The sequence below is a fragment of the Lissotriton vulgaris genome, chromosome 1_1 (genome assembly GCF_964263255.1).
Source record: "Lissotriton vulgaris chromosome 1_1, aLisVul1.2, whole genome shotgun sequence".
Lineage (NCBI taxonomy): Eukaryota > Metazoa > Chordata > Amphibia > Caudata > Salamandridae > Lissotriton > Lissotriton vulgaris.
In genome coordinates, this window is record NC_141685.1 from 1,059,115,868 (window position 1) to 1,059,138,907 (window position 23,040).

At 47.9% G+C, this 23,040-nt stretch overlaps 1 protein-coding gene across 2 annotated transcripts in view; it reads right to left on the reverse strand.

Annotated features, from left to right (window-relative positions):
• The window catches only part of TRIOBP (TRIO and F-actin binding protein), a 525,566-nt gene that overhangs the window by 59,143 nt on the left and 443,383 nt on the right, over positions 1-23,040 (reverse strand). For both annotated transcript variants that reach the window (XM_086962950.1, XM_086962956.1), the window contains 5 exons: positions 19,839-19,970; positions 19,153-19,300; positions 17,998-18,118; positions 17,293-17,452; positions 17,051-17,158 (listed from right to left, as the gene is read on the reverse strand). In XM_086962950.1, coding sequence (XP_086819076.1) covers positions 17,051-17,158; positions 17,293-17,452; positions 17,998-18,118; positions 19,153-19,300; positions 19,839-19,970 — 669 coding nt within the window. The remainder of the gene's footprint in view (positions 1-17,050; positions 17,159-17,292; positions 17,453-17,997; positions 18,119-19,152; positions 19,301-19,838; positions 19,971-23,040) is intronic.

The following is a 23,040-nucleotide window of genomic DNA, read 5'->3' on the forward strand; positions in this document are numbered from 1 at the left end:
TAATAGCTACTAAGAACGCAACCTTCCAAGTTAGAAACTGGAGCTCACAGGAGTGCAGTGGCTCAAAGGGAGGACCCATCAGCCTTGTAAGAACCACATTGAGGTTCCATTCCGGAGCTGGTGGGGTCCTTGGTGGAATGACCCTTTTGAGTCCTTCCAGAAAGGCCTTGATAGCAGGGACCTTAAAGAGTGACAGGTGCTGCCTATTCTGAAGGTATGCTGCCATAGCAGACAGGTGAATGCGGATGGAAGAGTACGCTAGATTACATCTATACAGGTGAAAAAAGTAACAGATGATGTTTTGAATGGAAGCGTCTAGCGGGTCAATGTTGTGGTTAGCACAGTAGATGACAAACCTCTTCCATTTAGCCGCATAACAAGCTCTAGTAGTGGGCTTCCTTGCCTCCCGAATGATGTCCATGCAGTCAGAAGGAAGATTAAGGTAGCCAAACTCTAGGACTTCAGGAGCCAGATCGCCAGGTTGAGCTGTTGCGGATCTGGGTGCTGATTGTCGCCATGGCTCTGCGTCAGAAGGCTGGGAGTGAGATGAAGCCTTTGATGCGGTACCACGGAGTGTTCCAGAAACGTGGTGTACCATGGTTGGCGAGCCCACGTCGGAGCAACCAGGATGAGAGTCATCGAGTGCTGCCTGAGCTTGCGTGCCACCAGCGGTATCAGAGGTGCTGGGGGAAAAGCGTACGCAAATCTGCCTGACCAGTTCATCCACATCGCATTGCCCTGTGATTGGGGGTGTGGGAACCTGGCGGCGAAGCTTTGGCATTTTGCGTTCTCCTTTGTGGCGAACAGGTCTATCTCTGGATGACCCCACCTTTGGAAGTACGGTTGGAGTACTGATGGATGTATCTCCCACTCGTGCATCTGATGGCTGTGCCTGCTGAGCAGATCTGCCATTTGATTGTCCTTGCCTGGGAGATGCTCCGCCATGAGGAAGATGTTCCTCTGAATGGCCCACTTCCACATGCTCTGAGCCAGATGAGACAGCTGCGGAGAGTGTGTGCCTCCCTGCTTCTGAATGTAGTACATGGCCGTCATGTTGTCCGTCCGGATCAACACGACCTTGTTGCACAGATGTACTTTGAACGCCTTTAAGGCCATGAAGATTGCCATCAGTTCCAACACATTGATGTGCATCTTCCTTTGCTGTAGTGTCCATAGTCCCTGCACAGTGTAATGGAGTACATGCGCTCCCCATCCCTGGAGAGAGGCGTCCGTTGTCAGGATAATCTGTGGGACAGGCTCTTGGAATGGTCGGCCCTTGCAAAGGTTTTGTGGATTCCACCAATGCAGAGAGTTGTATGCCCGACCGCTCACCAACACTAGGTCTGTCAGTTGCCCACGAGCCTGAGTCCACTGACGTGCTAGGCACTCCTGAAGCGGGCGCATATGTAGTCTCGCGTGCGGGACAATGGAGATGCAGGAGGCCATCATGCCTATCAACTGCATGAACACCTTCGCGGGAAGCGAGTGTTGGGGTCTGAATCGTTGGATCAGCGCCTGGATACTGGCGATTCTCACTGAATTCGGCTGCGCAGTGGCTGCCAGAGTGTCGATTGTCGCGCCCAGATACTGTCGCACGTGGGCGGGCTGGAGATGGGACTTTGGGTAGTTCAGAGAGAATCCCAGATCGTGCAGGAGATGAATGGTGCGTGACACGTGGTCGACGCACTGCTGCTCTGTTTTTGCTTGAATGAGCCAGTCGTCCAGGTATGGAAAGACGTGGACGTGCTGGCGACGTAGATGCGCCGCCACAGTCGCCAGGCATTTTGTAAATACCCTTGGTGCTGTGGTGACCCCGAACGGCAGGACCCTGAACTGGTAATGCTGGTCTAAGATTGTGAATCTGAGATACTTCCTGTGGGAAGGATGCAGGGGAATATGAAAATAAGCATCCTTCAGATCCAGCGTAGCCAGAAAATCCCCCTGCTGAAGCAGGGGAAGCACCTGCTGCAACGTGAGCATATGGAAGTGCTCCGAGAGGATGTATCATTTCAGGGGCCTGAGGTCCAGGATCGGTCTGAGTGATCCGTCCTTTTTGGGGATCAAAAAGTACAGGGAGTAAACCCCTGTTCCCCGCTCTTGCAATGGAACGAGCTCTATCGCCCCTTTTTGCAGCATAACGAGAACTTCTTGCTGCAACAAGGTCAAGTGCTCGCCGGACATAGGACGGCTTTTTGGTGGTATGTCCGGTGGAATGGATGTAAGCTCTAGACAGTACCCGTACTGGATAAGGGACCTCACCCACCTGTCCGTGGTGATGGCCTTCCACGCTGGCAGGAACTGCTGGAGTCTCCCCCCAACCGGTGTTGTGTGGTCGGGGGGCAGTGACAAGACGTCACTGTTTGTTGGTGGTGGTGGACCTGGAGCCATTGTTTCCACGTCCTCTGCCTTTGACATTATTGCCTCTGTAACCCCCTCTACCCTTGTTGTTATATGAGGGTTGGGTGTTACCCTTGTAGTATTGTGTGGACTGGGATGCCTGTCCCCTCGTGGTGCCTTTTGAATTTGAGCGGCGAAAGGAACCACCCCGAAACTGCTGACTTTGTAAAGCCCCCATTGACTTGGCAGTTTCGGTATCCTTTTTCATTTTTTCCAGGGAGGCATCCACCTCAGGGCCAAACAAATGGTCAGGATTCACTGTTTGAGCCAATAACGTGGTTTGGATGTCGGGTTTAAACCCCGAAATTCTGAGCCAGGCATGGCGTCTAAGTAACACACTGGTATTGATAGCTCTTGAGGCTGTGTCTGCCACATCCAGGGCACATTTGATGGATGCATTTGTAATGAGTTTACCCTCCTGAATGAGCATCTCTCCCGCCTCCTTGTATTGGTCAGGCAAGTGTTGCAGAATGGCCTCTAATGTGTCATAATGTGCCCTATCATAACGTGCAAGCAGGGCTTGGGTGTTAGATATTCTCCAGATGTTTGCTGCCTGCGCAGCAATGCGTTTGCCCGAGGCCTCAAAGATCTTCGACTCTTTGTCTGGGGGAGGAGCGTCACCAGTAGTCTGCGAATTCGCCCTTTTCCGAGCGTTGGAAACAACCAAGGAGTCCAATGGCAAGTGTCCCTTGATATAAGTGGGATCCGTGGGCGCCGCTTTATATTTCCTGTCGATGCGAGGGTTGACCACCCGTGCCCGGGTGGGCTCTTTGAAAACCTCCGGCGCATGTTTCAGCACCCCTTTAAGCATCTGTAGCGTTTTGACTTGCTTTTCGGCTACCGAGAAGGTGTCGAATAAGAAGTCCGCATCCACGGGGTCCGAGTGCAGCTCGACGTCATGGTTCGCCGCAGCTCTCTCTATTAAGGCATTGAAGGCCGCCGAGTCCTCCGTCGGGGACGTCTTGGCGGCGAAAAGTTGAGTGTCCTGACCCGACTGCGGGTCATCTGTCTCACCTCCTGCGGCCCAAGGCACATGCTCCTCCTCCGGATCCGAGTACGCAGGGTAGTCGTACTCGGCATCTTCCTCGTCCGCATCAGCCACGGGGGAGTGCGTCGGCGAGTGTTCCAAGGCCTGTGGGGACACGGGCTCCACCAGAACCGGAGAGTCCTCAGAGTACTTCTTGTTCTCGAGTGGGATCTTAAAAGGTTCCAACGCCGGCTCCGACGTAATCTTACGTTTGAGGAGCGACAGTTTCCCAGTGTTCGCGTTGATGAGTACTTCACGACGTTCTTCCGCCGCAAGCGGCTGGAGCCGAAGCTTCGACACCACCAAGGCAGCTTTCGGCGTCAATACCTCCTTTGAGTGTCTGCCCTGTTTAGGCGCGAAGGCCTTCGGCGCCGACTTGGGTGGAAGGGTAAAGCGAATGGGCGTTTGCTGTTTAGCAGTCTTAGGTGTGGGTTGAGGCACTACAGTGTCCTGATCGGGAACCACAGTGGACTGTCGGATCCGCTGGAGGGATTCCCCCACCTTCTTTGAAAAGGCTGGCGAGGGCTGAACCGGCCCGAGCGACCCCTCTTCTCCGAGAGCCTGATCTCCTGTAGGCTTCTTTTTCGGTGCCGACGCCCCATGGCTATGCGCGCCGTCGTCTTGACGCCTTTTCGGAGCCGTCTTCGGGTCCACGACCCCTTTCGGCGCCGACGCAGCCGCGTCGGAGGCCTTCACCTTCGGCGCCGACCCAGAGGGCTTCAGGTCGGCCATCTTGGCGTGGCTCTTCAAGTCGGCCATTTTGGTTTTTGTGGAAGTTGACGCCTCCAGAACCTTCTTCACCAACGCCACTTTCAGTTTCTGTTTCGCATCCGAGGGTGTGAGACCAGTTGGCTTCACTTTCGTTTTCTTCACGATAAGTGATGGCTTAGAAATGTCCGTGACCGGGCCCGAAGGCGGGGACGTAGGACTTATAGTTAGATCTCGAGTAAGGCCCAAAGGCGATCCCTCGACCTGGGCCGTATGAAGGGGAATAACCCCTGAGTCTGATTGGGGATGCTCGTCCTCCGAGCTATCTCCCATCGTGGCAAAAACCTGATAGTCGTCCCCTACCTCGTCGGTGACTTCGTCAAAGTTCTCCTCACCCGCGTCGTAGGTCTCACCCTCGGATGCGGGATTCGAGTCCGAACCTTGCTAGTCGTCTTCTCCCTCGACAGATTCTTGGAAAATGTCGTCTGGTGGGGGTGCCGAAGCCGACAATTAAGCCTGTAGCCGATTTGCCCGGCGAATCTTTAGAGTCTTCTTACTTCGGAACTTCGAACACGCCATGCAGGTGTCTTCGCGGTGATCGGGTGACAAGCAGGTATTGCACACGGGGTGCACATCGAGGTGTGAATATTTAGAATGACACAGCGGACACTTCTTGAATGGAGTCCGCTCCATAGCAAAGGGTGTAGTGTAGGCCCGTCCGCGCCAAAGCACGTGGAAGGGCAGTAGGAGATCGGAGCTGAGAGTCAGAAAGAAACCCGCACGCAACTATACCGACGCCCAGCCTAAAGACCTTTTGGTCTCGAGTATAAGTTGAACAACCAACGGTTCCGACAGAGGGAACCGAAACACATCCGAACCCAATGGCGGAAAAAAACAATCTGGGGATGGAGGCGATGCCCATGCGCACTGTAGTCCAGGGGAGGAGCCACCTATCTCGTGATACTTCGAAGACTCTTCCAGGACAACAATGTGCAATCATCCGGACCCAACACTAGGTGGCGGACTATGCACAGATATGAATTCAGCAGCCCACATGCCTCGAACCTAGCAATTAAGAAAGCAACCTTTCAAGTGAGAAATTGGAGGGGACAGTTATGTAAAGGTTCAAAAGGTGGACCCATAAGTCTTGTTGGAACAATATTAAGTTCCAGCAGGTGCAGGTGGAAAGTCTGGTGGTATCACTCTTTTAAGGCCTTCCATGAAAGATTTACTAACTGGTCCACTGAATACAGATAAATGTCTGGATTGAAGATAAGCATTCACAGCTGTCAGGTGTAGACGTATGGAGATGTAGGCAAGGCCTGAATGTTGGAGGTGCAAAAGATAACAAATAAGGTTTTGCATAGATGCATCGAGTGGGTCGATTGTTTGGTTATTATAGTAGATAACAAACCCTTTCCACTTAGCTGCATAGCACGCTCTGGTGGTAGGTTTAAGTGCTTCCTTAAGAATGGTCATGCAGTCTGGTGAAAGATTTAGATATCTAAACTATGACTTTAGGAGCCAAATCGCTAGTTTGGGCTCCTTTGGGTTTGGATGTTTGATTTCGCCATGTTTCGGAGTAAGAAGGTTTGGGGTGAGGTGAATCTTCTTGTGTAGAACTACTGAGAGTTCTAGTAGTGTGGTGAACCATGGTTGACGAGCCCAGGTGGGAGCCACTAAAATGAGGTTGAGAGTCGTCTGCCTGAGCTTCCGAACCAGAAATGGAAGAAGAGGGAGAGGCAGAAAAGCATAGGCAAATATTCCTGACCAATTCATCCATAGGGCATTGCCTTTGGATAGAGGGAGTGGGAACTTTGAGGTGAACTTTGGGCATTTTGTGTTCTCTGCGGTTGCAAAGAGATCCATTTGTGGAAATCCCCACTGTATGGGAGGAGGGCTTGAGGGTGGAGTTCCAACATGTGGATTTGTTGCCGTATCCTACTGAGGAGGTTGGCAAAGTTGTTGTCTGTCCCTGAAAGTGTTCTGCTAGCAGTTTTATTTTGTGATGCATTGCCAAATGGTCTGAGAGAGGTGTGGAAACTGTAGGGAGCCCCCCCCTGTTTTTGAACATAGTACATGGCTGTTATATTGTCCATCTAGACTAGGACAACCTACGCTATAAGGAGAGGTAGAAACACTTTGAGCGCTAAGTGAACAGATTGAAGATCAGGTAGAGGATGTGGATACTTTGGTGTTTGATGTCCCATAGTACCTGAACTGTTAGGTTTTGTAAGTGGGCACCCCACCCTGTAAGGGATGCACTTGTTTTTAGCACAATCTGTGGTACAGGGTCCACAAAGGGCCGCCCCTTTGAAAAGTATTGTGTGTTCCACCACTGCAGAGAGCGAACAGGTGCGGCTGTATACCAACGCTAGATCTTTTAATTGAGCCTGTGATTGTTTCCATTGATGTGCAATGCATTTCTGTAGATGACGCATGTTTAATCTTGCATGAGGCACTATGGTAATGCATGATGCCATCATCCCTAGTAGTTGCATGAAAGTTCTGACAGACACCAATTGCTTTGGAATTGTGGTAGGAATATTTGAAATTTTCGAATCCTGGCTGCATCTGGATAGCGTAGACCTGTTGGAGTGCTGAGCATAGCTCCTAGATAATGTGCAGCTGTTAAGGTTGAAGATGGGATTTTTGGGTGTTGACTGTGACTCCCAGCTATTTGTAGAGGATTTATGGTAATTTGAGTGTGTTGTTGACATCTGTGGTATGTGTTGGCTTTGATAAGTCAATCGTCTAGTTATGAGAAGACATGAATCAGTTGTCTTCTTAGATTAATTAATTAATTGTGGGTTTGCAATGCGCTAGAATGGACTCCCGAAGGAGTATCTCTGCGCAGTAGACCGCTGTGGAACCCGTCCTGGCTTTCCCTGTGAGATGGTCCCTACTGGGTATCTCCAAGGTGAAACCAGGCATCCCCGGCGTATGTGGGGGGCCGTTGTGGAGATGAGGCAAGCTAATGCCCAGAGTTTCCAAGTGTGATCCCTGGTTAGAGTAGGCACCGAGATGAGAATTATCGAGTCCGCTGACCCTGGTCCACGACCCTGCCGCGTCGGGAATTGAACCCTGATCCCGGGCCGTCCTCTGCTCTCGGATCTGCCGCCTCTAACCAGTGAGCCACACCACTCCACTGGATGAGCTGCTACCACGGCTAAGCATTTGTTGAATACTCGGGGTGCAGTAGTAACCTTGAACAGGAGTTCAAGTTCAAGTTCAAAACAACTTTATTTCGATTCATAACGAATCATAAAAAGCACATAGACAAAAATACATAATTAAGGGGTGCAGTTACATCGGGTAGCAGTCGCAGTTAAAATAGAACAGTTAAAATATTTACAAAATGTTTTAAAAAAAGCAGCAATTTTTCAGTAATTCCATAGGGTGTTGTCAAGACTACTAAATTATCTATTTCCGGAACGTTTTTTAAGGCGGAAAGCAGCTACCGAGAAGTTAGCGACACTAAACATATTTAGTGGTGAGTCTAACTTTTTTAAGTAAAATAGGGCAGGCTTGATTTGGACAAACCCCTTGTTCTTAAGCAATGGGACAATATACTTTTTCCTGGGCAGATCATATATACCACAGAAGAACATAAAATGAGCAGTGTCCTGCAGAGAAAAACCGTCACATTTGCAGGCCGCTAAGTCCTCTGGCTTGGCCCATACCTTAGAGTCATTTAACAGAAAGTGAATCTGGTTAAGTCTTAGTTTGGTTAATAACCAGCGATGTAATGGAATAGACACTACTGTTAAATAAGGTTCAATGGCCGGTGTAGTTTTAGAAATATAGTGCTCCCTCACTGTGGGTTTCGCAAGCTCACAGCTCTCCCGCTCCAATTCTCTCTCTTTTAAAAAAGTCGATTTGAACCATTCCAGGTCATTCTTAACGATGCCATCTGGTGTATGGAAGAGATCTGGGCGGCCCAGGGAAGTTAGTGTTTTATTAATATATGCTAGCCACGGGATATTTTTCATATTGTCCAGAAGTAGGCAGTCTCTCATGATTGTGTGGTTCAGAGTTAAGTTGGAGTTCAGCCATGTTTTTAACCACATCAAGATAGGGGATTGTTTGATGATATCACTAATGTACCCCTGGCCTAGTTCCATATGGACAGAGAAAGTGGCTGTTGATTGAGGTAATCCTAGAAGCATACGTAAAAATCTGTTTTCTTCCGTCTGTATTGCTTCTATGTTGTTCGATTAACCCCAGATGGAAGCCCCGTACCTTACTACTGATATTGATTTCGCTCTGTAGAGTGCCAGCATTGCTTCCGTGGGCTTACCACCCAGACGTTTTGAGAAGCCGACTATGGCTGCTGCTGTTCTTTTCATGGCATTGGTTTTGACGGATATTTGAGGTGCCCACGTACCCTTATCGTCGTATACTACCCCCAGGTAGGTAAAAGTTCTCACTTTGGAAATAGAAGTGTTAGCACAGTAGAAAGTCTTCAAGTCCTTAACAGGAGTTCTTTGTATTGGTAATGCTTTCCTGAGATATTTGTGATGTGCTGGGTGAATCGGAATGTGAAAATATGCGTCCTTTAAGTCTAGTGCTTACATAAAGCCGGCTAGCTGTAAGAGTGAAAGAACTTACTGAAGTGTGACCATATGGAAGTGCTCCAATAGTATGTATAGGTTTAAAGGCATGGGATCTAAAATTGGCTGGAGAGAACTCTACTTTATGGGGATTACTAAGTAAAGGGAGTAAACCCCTGACCCTTAATGATGTTTTGGAACTGGTTCTATAGCTCCTTTTGTTAAAAGCACTTGTACTTCCTGTTTGAACAGTTATTGGTGCTCCATATGGTGCTCCATAGAGAACCTGTGGGTGCGAGGTAGGATATTGGGAGGATTGCTAATGAGCTTCAGGCAATAACCATGTTGGATAATATCCAACATCCACTTGTCCGACGTTATTGGTTGCCAAGTGGGAAGAAACAGTTGTAGGTGCCCCAGACAGGTGTAAGACGATCGGGTGGAATTGTTATGAAGTAAATGCTTGTTGGGAGATGGGGAGGTACGGGTTGGTGTGCCTCTACCTTTGGAGTTGTTACACCCCTTATCCTCCTCCTTAAAATCCTCTAGAGGGGGGAGATTTAGAGTTTGGGGCCAGTATGAAGATGAGGAGGCATCTGTGGAGGTAGTTTTTGAACCTCTCCTATAGAATGAGCGATAAAGAAACCTCTTTTAGAAGGTGTCTGAAGTGCTCCCACAGATTTAGCTACTTCAGTATACTTTTTCATCTTTTCCAATGTTTCATCAACTTGTGGTCCAAAAGAACAAGTTACTTACCTTCGGTAACGCTTTTTCTGGTGGATACAGTATCTGCCTGTGGATTCCTCACCTTGTGAATATCCTCTGCACCAGCAGCATTCAGAAACGTTTGAAGCTCTCCACGTCGACGAGGATAACGTCACAGAGGCACGGCTTCGCTCGCGACCTCGCGGACGTCACCGGAGCCGTAAAGAGCCTCGGTGTGATGACGTCAGTTGCACTCATTTTTCTGTGCCCCCGAGGCACACGGACGTACTGACACAAATAGGTATAGTATACACAGTACACAGTATTCAAACCAACACACACAGTGTGAAATCAATACAAAAAGTAAGAACAATTAAACATTTCCATTGAAAGATATAATCATAAAATAAACAGTGTGCAGGTATAGAAGAGTGGACAACGGGGAGGCGGGTGGGTCAGTGAGGAATCCACAGACAGATAATGTATCCAACAGAAAAAGCGTTACCGAAGGTAAGTAACTTGTTCTTCTGATGGATACATCTGCCAGTCAATTCCCCGCCTTGTGAATAGAATCCCATCGCAGTCCCCACTCCCGGAGGAGGGTGTCCACTCTTTTATACCAAGAAATACTGTAGGACAGTGCGCAAAGTGGCCATCCCTCATCCCCTCGGAATCTTAGCAATAATGCTTCGCGAAAGTGTGGAGGGAGGCCCAAGTTGCCGCTCTACAAATGTCCTCTACAGGAACACCTCTAGACAAAGCAGATGTAGAAGACTTTGCTCTAGTAGAGTGAGCTTTTATACCCTCCGGAGGTTCCTTACCAGCCAAAGAGTAACAGTTCTTGATGCACAAGATAATCCATCTGGAAAGTGTGCACTTGTGCACCGCTTTTCCTTTCCTGCAGCCAGCAAAACCCACGAAGAGCTGGTCATCCACACGATAGTCTTTAGTCCTATCAAGGTAGAAGCTCACCGCCCTCTTTGGGTCCAAGCGGTGAAGCCGATCCTCCTCCTTGAAAGGGGGAGAATAGAAGGAAGGAAGGGTAATGGACTACCCCGATGGAAGAGAGTTACCACCGTAGGCAGAAAAGCAGCCCTGGTCCGGAGTACCATTCTTTCAGCATGAATGGCCAAGAATGGGGGTTTCGAACTCGGAGCTTGAAGCCAAATTAACCTCCTTGCCGAGGTAATAGCAACTAGAAATACTGTCTTAAAAGACAACAGTCTCAAGGGACACTTATGCAAGGGCTCGAAGGGAGAACCCAACAAATAGGTTAAGACAAGATTTAAGTCCCATTGAGGCACAATAAAAAGAGTGGGCGGAAATTTGTTTGTAAGGCCCTTAATGAAACGTAACACAATAGGTGACAAACAAAGACAGCTGATCCGGCAAGCAAAGAAACACAGACAAAGCAGATAAATAGCCCTTCACAGTAGCCACAGCAAAACCCTGCTGGGCCAGAGATCGAGCAAACTGAAGAATGTTGGATAAGCGAGCCCTTAAAGGGTCAATAGACTTCTCCCCACACCAATGGACAAATTTGGACCACCAGTAGGAATAGATAGACTTGGTGGCGAGACGCCTGGCGAACAAAATAGCATCCACCACGTCAGAAGAAGAGAAAAAGAATTCAGGTTGCCCCGCTCAATCTCCAGGCATGAAGGTGTAAGCTCTGGAGGTGGGGGGGTAGAACCTGCCCCTGCGACTGCGAGAGGAGGTCTGTCCTGAGAGGGAGACGGAGCGGAGGGCACGAGGAGAGGTGGAGAAGATCTCTATACCACACCCTTCTTGGCCAATCCGGGGCGATCAATATGACTTGGGCCCGGTCTTGGCGAATCTTCCCCAGAACCCGAAGAATCAAGGTTATGGGAGGAAACGCGTAAAGGAGTTGAGAGCCCCAATTCAACTGAAACGTGTCCCCCAACGATCCCTGCATCGGAAACTGGAGACTTCAGAATGACTGGCAGTGAGCGTTCTCATGAGTAGCAAACCAGTCAACCAGAGGAATTCCCCACGTCCAAAAGACGTGACGAACCACCTCCGGATGAAGCCTCCACTCGTGGTCGGCAGAGAATTGCTGACAGACTGTCTGCACGCACGTTCAGAACTCCAGCCAGGTGATTTGCCATCAGACAAATCTGATGGTCCTGAACCCAGGACCAGAGACGCAGAGCCTCTCTGCAGAGGCAATGCGACCCCACTCCTCCCTGCTTGTTGACATACCACATCGCGGTAGAGTTGTCAGTCAGGACTTGGAGGAAGGCCTTGAGTGCCAGAAGTATTGCTCGCAACTCTAGAAGGTTGATGTGAAGCAACCTGTCCTCTGGAGACCAAAGACCCTGGATCTCCAGGTCCCCCAGATGAGCACCCCACCCTAAAGTGGATGCATCCGTAATCACTGTGGCCACCGATGGAGGAAGATGAAAGGGCTTTCCTTGAGACAGATTGCCTTACACGCTCCACCAAGACAGATCCGCAGCAGCTTCTCTGGAGATCCCGATTGACTCCCTGAGATCTCCGTTGTGTTGATACCACTGGAGCGCCCTCATGTGCCAGCGTGAATGGTCGACCAACAGAATGCAGGAAGAAAACAGACCGAGTAGGCGAAGAACCTTTAGTACTGGAACAACCGCTCCATCGTAAAACAAGGGAATCATTTCCTGAATGTCGAGAATCCTTTGAGGAGGAGGAGGGAATGCTCGACACACAGTAGTGTCCAGTACCGGCCCTATGAACAGGTTGAGCTGAGAGGGCACCAGGTGAGACTTGGGCACTTATCGAAAAAACCAACTTGTACAACAGCCGAGTTGTCACCTGCAGATGATGAAGCACCTTCTCTGGCAACTCCGCTTTGATCAGTCAGACCGCAAACCGATAATGTTGCGACCCCACCGTGAAACGGAGATACTTCCTGTGCGACTTCAGGATCGGGATATGAAAATAAGCGTCTTGCAAGTCGATCAACACCATCCAGTCCTCTTGCTGCAGCGCTTGAAGAACCTGCGCTAGGGTGAGCATCTTGAACTTTTCTTACTTCAGAAAAAGATTCAAGAACCTGAGATCCAGGATTGGACGTAACCGGTCATCCTTCTTGGGTATCTAGAAATACCAGGAGTAGCATCCCTGACCCCTTCCCTGCTCTGGCACCACCTCTATCGCACCTTTTTTTAGTAAAGCTAGAACTTCCTCCTGTAGGAGAAGAAGGTGGTCCTCCAAGCAAACCCCTTAACAAGGAGGGTAATTTGGAGTGAATTCCCGAAAGGGAAGAGAATACCCATTCTCCACAAGATTGAGAATCCAAGGGTCTGTAGTGACCGATTCCCAATCTTGTAAAGAATGAGTAAGCCGATCCTCCACAGGACCAACATGATCCAGAATGGTGGATCTCGGGCTGCTTTGCTGTGGTAAGAGGGGTAGAGGTAGAGGAGGAGAAGGGCTGACAAAGCCTCTGTACTTTCTATAAGAGGAACCCCTAGGTTGTGCCTGCAGACCCAGGGACTTGGCAGTAGCCTTGCTATCTTTAAATCTTTCTAAAGCTGCATCTGCCTTCTTTCCAAAAAGTCCAGAGCCATCAAAAGGGAGGTCCAAAAGAGTCGCCTGGACATCCTGAGAGTACTCCGAAGACTAAATCCAGGCACTCATTCTAGATGCAACTGAAGAACCCATTATCCTGGCTACAGAGTCCGCAGTATCAAGACCACTCTGGATCACCTGTCAAGCAGCAGCCTGCGTGTCAGACAAGACCTCATTCAAATTCTTCCTGTCCTCCTCCGATAACTTTGGGGCCAGCAGCTTAACAGAATCCATTAAGGCATGAATGTACCTGCCCAAAAGGCAAGTAGCATTAGTGGACTTTAGGGCCATAGACGCTGAAGAAAACACCATTTTAGCAGCCTGATCCAGTCTCTTGGACTCTGTCACCCGGAACTTGCGGAAAAGCACCAGCCGATTTCTTTGAACAGGCAGCTTGGATAACTAGGCTCTCCGGTGAAGGATGTGAAGTTAGAAACTCCGGATCTCCTAGAGCCGCCCTGTATCTCCTGGCAACAGATCTTGAGACTGCAGCAGCCGAAAAGGGCTTTTGCCAAACCTCCATAACTGGTTCAGTGATGGCGTCATTGAATGGTAGTAAAGGTTCTATTATAGCAGAAGGAGAATGGAGTACCTCTGTTAGAATGTTGGATTTAAATTTTGCTGTCAGGAGTTGTAGACCTAAAAGATCAGCAGCCTTTTGTATCACAGTGTGGTAGGGAGCCACATCCTTAGAGGGAACCTCCGAAGGAGGAGAGAGTTCCCATTCTGGTGACCTGATCTGTCCAGTCCACTTCCCACAAGTTTTCAAAAAAGTCCTCTGACTCTTGAAGCTCACCTTCCTCTATCTCATCCTCCCTATATTGCTGTTCATCCAACAATCTTTGTGACTCCCGCCTGGACTTTATCCTCGGGGCCGGCAGTATCGTACATGGCTCCGATGGATTCAGAACCGGTGTCGAACCCGGATCCAGGGGCACCATCGCAGTCGAACGAGGTCGAGCTGACTGCGACAGAGATGGAGGTGTCTGCGTCGGCGTCAGCGTCCTCTGCGCCGGGAAATGCCAGGACTGAGCAGCAGGGAAAAAAGGCATAAAGGGAGCCTGAGCATATGCTTGAGGAACCCCCAAATTGAACGCCATGGGACCCGAAGGTGCACCAGAGGGGTACATTGCCCTCGCAAAGACACCATACATAGCATTAAGATAATGAGATGTGTCTTGCCCTGGACCAGAAAAAGGAGGATACTCGCCTGGAATACGCTCAGGCATAGGCATCACTGGACTCTAGCCTGCCGGCGCAGACGGAGGGTCCATTGGAGTCGGCCCTTCAGGTACAGGTACCTCTTCGACCGGAGCCGGAGAATTTTCCAGAGATGGAGAAGGAATTGGCGCCGGCGACTGCGCCGGTGAAGCCACAGGAGAAGGCTCTCTCTCTGGAGAAGGAGATACATAGTCCTCACTATGTCGAATTCTGAGCCTTTTCCTTATCCAAACGGCGTTGAGAGCCATGCCTCCTCTTCTTCTTGTGCTTCTTGGGTTTTGAAGCATGACCCGACGTCTACTTCGAGCCCGACCTCTACCTGGATCTCGACCTCTATCTCCTCCGGCCCCTCTTTTGCTTTCGCATCTTTGCCATGAACAGTTTGGCTTCCCTTTCTTTGAGCCTTCGGGTTCATTTTCTTGCAGCAAGAGCAATCCTCAACGTCATGGTCCGATGACAAACACCATACACAATCATCGTGAGTATTTTTTATGGACATGTGTCCACCGCACTCCCTGCATGGCTTGAATCCTGACTTTCGACATCTTTCGAAAAGAGAAACAAAAGAAAACAGGATACAAGCTAGAAAATACAAAGTAGCAATACAACCACGGAGAGTCCCCAAAAAACGTTAGCGTCGACGGCGAGGAAAAAAGGGAACTGACGTCCTCACGCCGAAGAGGCTCTCTAATGGCTCTGGTGACGTCAGCGAGATTGCGAGCGAAGCCGTGCCTCTGTGATGTCGTCCTCGTCGACGTGGAGAGCTACAAAAAAATTTGAATGCTGCTGGCGCAGGGGATATTCACAAGGTGAGGAATCCACTGGCAGATGTATCCATCAGAAAGAAGGTATTTGTCAACGGATTATTTAATATGGTCTGTTGGCCTTCTGGTTTAAAACCAGAGATAGGCAGCAGTTTGTGTCTTTTGAAGAGGATGCTGGTGTTAATTCCTCTGGCTGTTGTATCAGCAGCATCGAACGAACACCGGATGAAGAAGCTGGAGATTAATTTTCCTCCTGTACCAATTCCTGTCCTTTCCTTACGCTCCTCTGGGAGGTATTGGATTACTTCTTCCATTTTGTCCCTGTGGACTCTATCGTACCTAGCAAGCAGACCCCATGTGTTGAGTATATGCCAGTGATAGGCTGATGCAGACACTCTTTTGTCTTAGGCAGCTATTAACATTTTGATACTATGTCTGGAGGAGTTGCAACGGCTGATGTTTGTGAATTTGCTCTCTGGTATAAGCTGACCCCTAATAAAAATTAGGGCAGATAGTGAGGGATTATACTTTTTGTCAACTCTAAGTGTTAGAATGCGAACGCATGCATGGTCCTTAAAAATATCCTCTGCATGTTTCATCATACATTTTATCATTGGGAGGGACTGATGTTTAGTGTGTAACCCCTAATATTTCAAATAGAACATTTTCCTCTAAAGCTTCTCTATGTATGGTGACAGCATGGAATGCAGATGCCCTGGTTATTAACTTGTGATATAATATGTTGTCATCAGGAGGTGAAGGTTCTTCAGGACAAAGATTAGGATCTGTGTCACCTGGTGGATCTACATTGTAGTCATGCCAAGGGTCTGGTGGTGCTTCATAAGTGTCATCCCCTACATACGCAGCCAGGACTGTGTGAGGAGAACCCTGAGGTGTGATGTTTAAAGGGTTTCCTGGTGATTAAGGGACTAAAGGCACAGGTGAAGAGGGGGTAGAGAGGAATGAAGAATAGGGTGGAAGTGATTAGTAGCAATTTCTTTTTTCTTCTTTACAGTAATTTTATATCCAGTGTCCTCTAGTCGAGGAATCTTTGTTTTGGAGGATGGTTGTAGCACATGTTTTGGTATGATGTGCCCAGTATCTGGATAATTTATGTATTTTTTCCTCTTTGTGCTCTCTGGAGAGGCACAGACTACAGACTTCGTGAAGGACGATGCATGTAAATTTAGAGCAGAACCTAGGGCAGAATGAAACGGAGCCTGTTCATTTAGTGGATTACTTTATGGAGTTGGTATCGAGTGGAACATAACTCGAACGGGTTAGGCCCAAAGGCTGCAGTTGGAGTGTTCCAACCCGACTAAGTTCTGATTTTCGATACGCAAGGGATGGGAAACGCATTTGAAACAATACCAAGGGTTGAGTGGATTGCGTACCGAAGGGTCTCGAACCGGATTGCCGCATTACACATCTGATCCAGATGGCTACAAGAAAACAATCAAGTTGGCGCCCCTGCGCGTTATCACCGAGAGGAGGAGTCACCTTACCTCGTGACTCGAAAGAATTCTTCGAAGACAAACAGCTTGCAAACATCCAGTCCCAACAATAGATGGCAGGAGTATGCAAAGCATGTGTATCTATAGCACACATGCCTGGAACACATGTGCACTATCAGACACAAAGAGCAGGTGGAAACAAAATGAAGCTGGGGGAAGAAGACAACAGGAAAATGAGAGGCTGGAAAAGAACTAGGAAAAACAGGAATGGTCAGAGAATGAGGTGACAAACATGACAAATGAACAAGAGAAGCAAAAACAAGAAAGCAGATGTGAAGGGAGCAGAGAAGTTAATGGAAGAAAGAAACCAGAGGTATGAATCTAAACAAGTAGGGGAAAAATGCAAAGAAACTGGATAAAAAGCAAGACAAAAAGAAGAAAGGCAAAGAATTAAACACATACAATGTGAGATGGGGAGAAAGGGACATGGGGTATTGATGGAAAGAAAATTGGCTGTTAGTTAAGGAAGAAAAGTGCATGTGAAGGGGTGGCAATGAGAAGAGTGTCAGTGCAGTATAACATGCATTTCCCCAACTCACACACTCTCCCTCCTGACATGCCTGTCACCCCTCACAGCAGAGTGCTCACCTCCAGTTCACAGGAGTTCCTTTCACTATTCTGGATTCCACCTTCAGTGTGTGTGGCCATGAAGGACCGCAGCTTACTGATTTCCTCTGACAAACGGGCATTCAGCTCCTGTAAACCAGTAAAGAATAGTAACATTAAATAATCTCAAAGAAAATCGAATTGTGAACAGAGCTGGGATCGAGACCCAGCCTGTAAGGTCACAAGTTCATTCCCCAATAGGCTCTGGATTAACACCTTCGTACCTGGTTCTGCCTCACTAATTCCCTGCCCTCTTCCTGGCATCGCAGTAGGGCCCGCTCCCTGTCCTCCACACTCTGCGTAAGTGAGCCAATTTCCAAGCACTTCTGCGAGTAGCGCTCCGAAAGAACCTGCAATTCTCGCCGCAGCGACTCCACCTCAGACCTGCAAGAGGCACAAGTTAGAGCTACTTATTATTTTCCTCTTACCTACTCCCTTCACACACTTTAAGGGAGGCATTCAAATAATGCAATATTTAATTAACATAAAACAGAACAGTTCTAACAAAATAAAAGTTTTATTGAAAACCTATTTCACATTTATGTGAACAACATGTTTATATGGGAAGTACACAATACACACACATTCCTCCAAGAAACATGTATCCAACTAGTTATGGGCTCTACTTCTTAAGTTTACACACAATACTTTTAGAAACATTTAATTGCACTGTTTCATAAGAACATCCCTCCAACTCAATGTTCAAGACCTTCTGCATTTCTGTAACCTGCTCCCCTTGTGTTCCTTGCAACCCCCTTGAAAGTCCACCCTCTCCTTGGTACGCCCCCCCCCAATATACTTCCATTGCTGCTCAAAATGAGTAGTGCAAATCTGCCATAAGGGGGGCAATAATGCAGCACTAGGGGTGGGACGGGCAGTAGAAACAAGAGCAGTGCGACTATATGAAGGAACAACGCAGAGCCACGTACTGGTACTGTCTGCGCAGGGAATCCTGGCCTGCAGGACCAGTACCACCTGACTGAAAGGTGCGCACTCTAGCGAGCTCCCTCTGCAGATCATCCTTGTGCGCTTTCCGCATGGCTTCAATAGCTGAAAAAGAAAAGGGACAGAGGTCAAAGGCAAAGCTCAGGGAATCGCAACAAGGAGTTCTGGGACTGTGCATCAATAAACAAAAAGGTACACATAGCTAGAAAGTGACGATTTAGGGGTGGGTGAGAGAATCAGAATAAGGATACTAGATGCTATAGCAACATAACTTGGTTTAAGGCCTGCTAGTCCTGAGAGACCATAAAGGAAAGAACTATGGGGAACAAAAGTATTTAAGTTACTTGTTACAAGAAAGCAGCTCTCCCCTCCCCCCGAAGACTAAATATACCCTTGTGCTCATGACAAAGTTCTGAAACAGCACCTCCACCAAGACGGAGTCAAAGCTAGCATGTTTGCCGAAATGCACCATCAACTAGAAACCTTGAAATATCATACCTTCTGCTACATGCCCTCTTGCAAGGAACGACATTGAGGCCTTGGTGTAGAGGAACTAGCAATATCTTCTAGTGAGTATCACTCATGTATATATCATTGTCTGCATTCCCCATTTCCAAGATAAATTTTACCATGTGAATGGTCCTTGTTTAGTCGAGCTTGATAGAAATATTTAGATTCCTATGGCGAGAGGTATTCACTTTGGGATGGGAATATTTTAAATTCTGCCAGCACAAGTTTCTGAAGTTGGATTGCATGTAGACTAAAAACTCCACAGTCAACATAATTTCAAACCAATAAAGAGCTTTAGCAGAATGCTCTTGCTAAAACCAAGTTTGAAGGCATTAAAACCTTGCTGTTTTTAAAAATATCATCAGCTTAATGAAGTAGAGGACATAATCACACACAAATGAAGAGAATATACCCAACTAGGATGTTATGTTAAATATCAACAGGTGTTTGTGTTTTGACCAGCTTCGAGAAGGAGGGCCGCATGGTTGATAAGGAAAGGACTGGCCTGCCAAGTGGGGGTTGTGGGCTGATCTACGTACATCCTTCTGTTCCCCAGTGACCTCCAATGCCCTAGGTGACAACAAGTGTGGTTTTGAAGGACTCCAGTAGGCAATGGAGCAGAACTTCACCTGCGGCCGTCATTGCAGTCTCCTCTGCCAGCTCCTGGTCTTTCTCACGCTGTAGGCGCTCCAGCTCCCTCTGGTGGTGTCGCTGCAGCTCCTCCATTGCCTGGCGGTGAGAGTTCTCCATCTCTGCAAGGCTACGCTCGCATGACTCCTGAGAAACAGATTGAGATGCCAACATCAATGAGTTAAATAAATAAATGCAGGGGAAGGAGGTTTTTCATTCCAAATGCTAATCCGCTCTAAAAGGCCCATCAGCCCCTCCAAAAAAGTGTCCATTACTATCCAGTCTAGACAGGCAATACACCAGAACAGCACTAGAATTCCCCTCACTATGAATAGGACATCAGTCCCAACTCACACCGACATTGAACAGGGTGAACTCTCCACAAACCACCTCCTGGTATCTCCCATGATGTGGACTGAAACATGCTCAACTACCCCCCCCCCCACCCCGTATCATCCACCCAGGGCCCTTTCAACTTTAACCCTGCTCTAGATGGGTAATACACTAAATCATTTCAACTGCTACAGACTAAGAACAGACTAGAACCACAGCCTCTGAAAGTGGAAGTACACCCACTCAATACAGCATATTAGACAAAATCATCTTTTGTGGTTGTGGTGTCTTGGACAGGGGTACAGATTGATAGAAAATTAAGCTCTCCTTTCAAAGTTTCATGCACAGTTACCTGTGAAATGAAGCCCCGGGGCACATTCCCAGCAGACTGAGACTTGCCCTGACTGGTGAGCCGCTCATTGCTGGCACGGTAGGACTCCACCTCTCGCCGGGATCGGTCTAGCTGAGCCCGTAAGCTCTGAATCTGCCAGAGAGAGGGGGATAGCAATCACAGAGTTAGGAGTTTAGTGTTTCAAAGCATGTGGGAGTACTTGGCACTGCTGCTGTACATGAAGCCACGGAGCGAGTAACTGTCCTAAAAAGGTGGTAAGTGCAAGAGGAGATTCATGGGGTTTTCGTGCACTGGTCAGGCTGACAACAAATTATGTGAAAATGACTTTCAATGAAAGAACATGGGGGAGAGAAAGAAATGTTTTACTTACCTGTAACTGCAGTTATCCAGTATTGCTATCTTTTCATAGATTCACATGCCTGAATCATTCCTTGTCATCGGAGTGGGAGCCCCCGGTACATAAATAAAGTAATGTCCCATTAGTCATATAGAGTAATAGTCCAAAGGCCCCACATTAGTAACATATCCACGTCCTTTTGTAACAAGCATTTACAATGCAATAGGTCTCGCAGCATTAAAGTTTGAGTTATTGGCATTGTGTATGACAATGCGTTGCATAAAATTTTTAGCAAACTTAGAAATGGTGAGCAGTAAGAGTGTGTGCAAGAGTATGCTGTTCTTGAAAGCAGTGTGGTAGAAAGTGAAGGAATTTAGGTGACCTGAGCAATGTGGATGATGCACCTCACGCACGGGGCTGACTCAGTTATTATTCACACAGCTCTGATGATGCACCTCACACACGGGCTTACAGTGGTTATTCACACAGCTCTGATGATGACCCTCACGCACGGGGCTGACGCAGTTATTATTCACACAGCTCTGATGATGCACCTCAGGCACGGGCTCACAGCTGTTATTCACACAGCTCTGATGCACCTCACGCACGGGGCTGACGCAGTTATTATTCACACAGCTCTGATGATGCACCTTAGGCACGGGCTCACAGCTGTTATTATTCACACAGCTCTGATGATGTACCTCACGCACGGGGCTGACGCAGTTATTATTCACACAGCTCTGATGATGCACCTCAGGCACACAGCTGTTATTATTCACACAGCTCTGATGATGCACCTCAGGCACGGGCTCACAGCTGTTATTATTCACACAGCTCTGATGATGTACCTCACGCACGGGGCTGACGCAGTTATTATTCACACAGCTCTGATGATGCACCTCAGGCACACAGCTGTTATTATTCACACAGCTCAGATGATGAACCTCACGCACAGGGCTGACGCAGTTATTATTCACACAGCTCTGATGATGCACCTTAGGCACGGGCTCACAGCTGTTATTATTCACACAGCTCTGATGATGCACTTCACGCACGGGGCTGACACAGTTATTATTCAAAACCAAAAGGGGGTTGCTGTACTGTTCCTAAACAAGTCAGAGATAGGAAAGTTCTCGCTGGCGTGACCAAGTGGAGGGGAAAGACAGGGGATATAATTAATACCCTGGGGAATCCATTATGTTGGATATATTTGCCTCACACACCCCGAGGAGCTCGGCGGGGATGGGTAGGTGTTTACACCCGAACGCAGCTGACTTCAGCCACACCTTGGGCTTAGCGCTGTGGTTCAGCCCTGCCGAACACTCATGTGGCCTCTAGGTTCTGATCATTAGACATAGACATAGGAGGATCCACTAAGGTAAACAATTTCAACACATATGACACGAGCATGTTGTTGTCTTCACTTTGGTCCTGAAGAATCGCGGTAAATATACCAGGAGCGAGAAACATGTTGACCACATGCACCACTAGCATCTTCTAGGGTAACACAACATAATTGGTTGACACCTAGGGGACTAGTTTCACTTTTTTAACCATAGCTAGGGGACCCCCAGAATAAAGTCCGTTCCGGTACCCCTAACTACATTTTAGCTACCTTACCATAGGTATACACCTCCCTGCCCACATACCCCCACTTCACCTACAGGCAGTTGGAAAAAAGATCTCCGCCAAAGAGCCCCTCTCTGAGGTGTGCCCGTCGGGGATTGCACCGCCTCCCCGACGAGGAGCAACCGCCGATGATGAAGCATGACACTCCTCGGGGTGTGTGAGGCAAATATATCCAACATAATGGATTCCCCAGGGTATTAATTATATCCCCTGTCTTTCCCCTCCACTTGGTCACGCCAGCAAGAACTTTCCTATCTCTGACTTGTTTAGGAACAGTACAGCAACCCCCTTTTGGTTTTGACTCCTAGTACTTTGTACAGACACTAAGCTGTTACTGGACCTTCCACTTTTTTGAGTGGTAAAGAGTGTCCTTTTGCCTCCCTCCCTCTTTGGAACCTACAGTTATTATTCACACAGCTCTGATGCTGCACCTCAGGCACGGGCTCACAGCTGTTATTATTCAAGACCATGTCCCATCTGAAAATTAAACACGAACTTCATTAACCAAGTGCAAGACGAAAAAAAAGCGAAAACGTGCGCGTGACGAAAACTACCGTGGGGCGGGACTTCTGTTTCGTCCTGACGCTTAGCTATCAGGAGTCTTCTCCTGATATGTACGCACTTTTCGCATCTTGCAATTTGGCTGTTTGGCACTACTGTCTTATACAATAGATGCACATTGCAGGCCACACTACCCATTATCATCACAGCTATACAGTACTGCAGGGCATACTTGGGGCTCTTGTTTTTACGGTTACATTTTAATGGCACTCATCGAATGGTTTTATTAGCCTTTTTGCACATTCGTATGTAAGCACTGCACAACACTTATGTGTATTAACGTTTTTTACTGACCACACATACCTGTGCAATGGTTTTCATAAACTATCCATAATAACAAAAAAAAAAATTGAAACCACCCTGCGCCTTTCACTAGGACTCTTAGCCAATGGTTCCTATTTTAACTTGTCCTTTGATGTATTAAAAACCTCTAAATTGCTGCTGATTGTATACAACACAGGTTTGATTGACATTTTAAATGATCAACATCAACGCTGCATTTTTATTGACCCTTATTATAAAGATTTTAAATAATCAAACAATAAAAAATGTAGGCATAGAGAGGATGCTGGATTTAGGGTATTTCTGTGAGATTAGTATGAACACTAAGGAGACAGACTGTGGAAAATGTTCAGACAGAAACGGAGATCTGTATTCAGAAAGGGAAATATCATG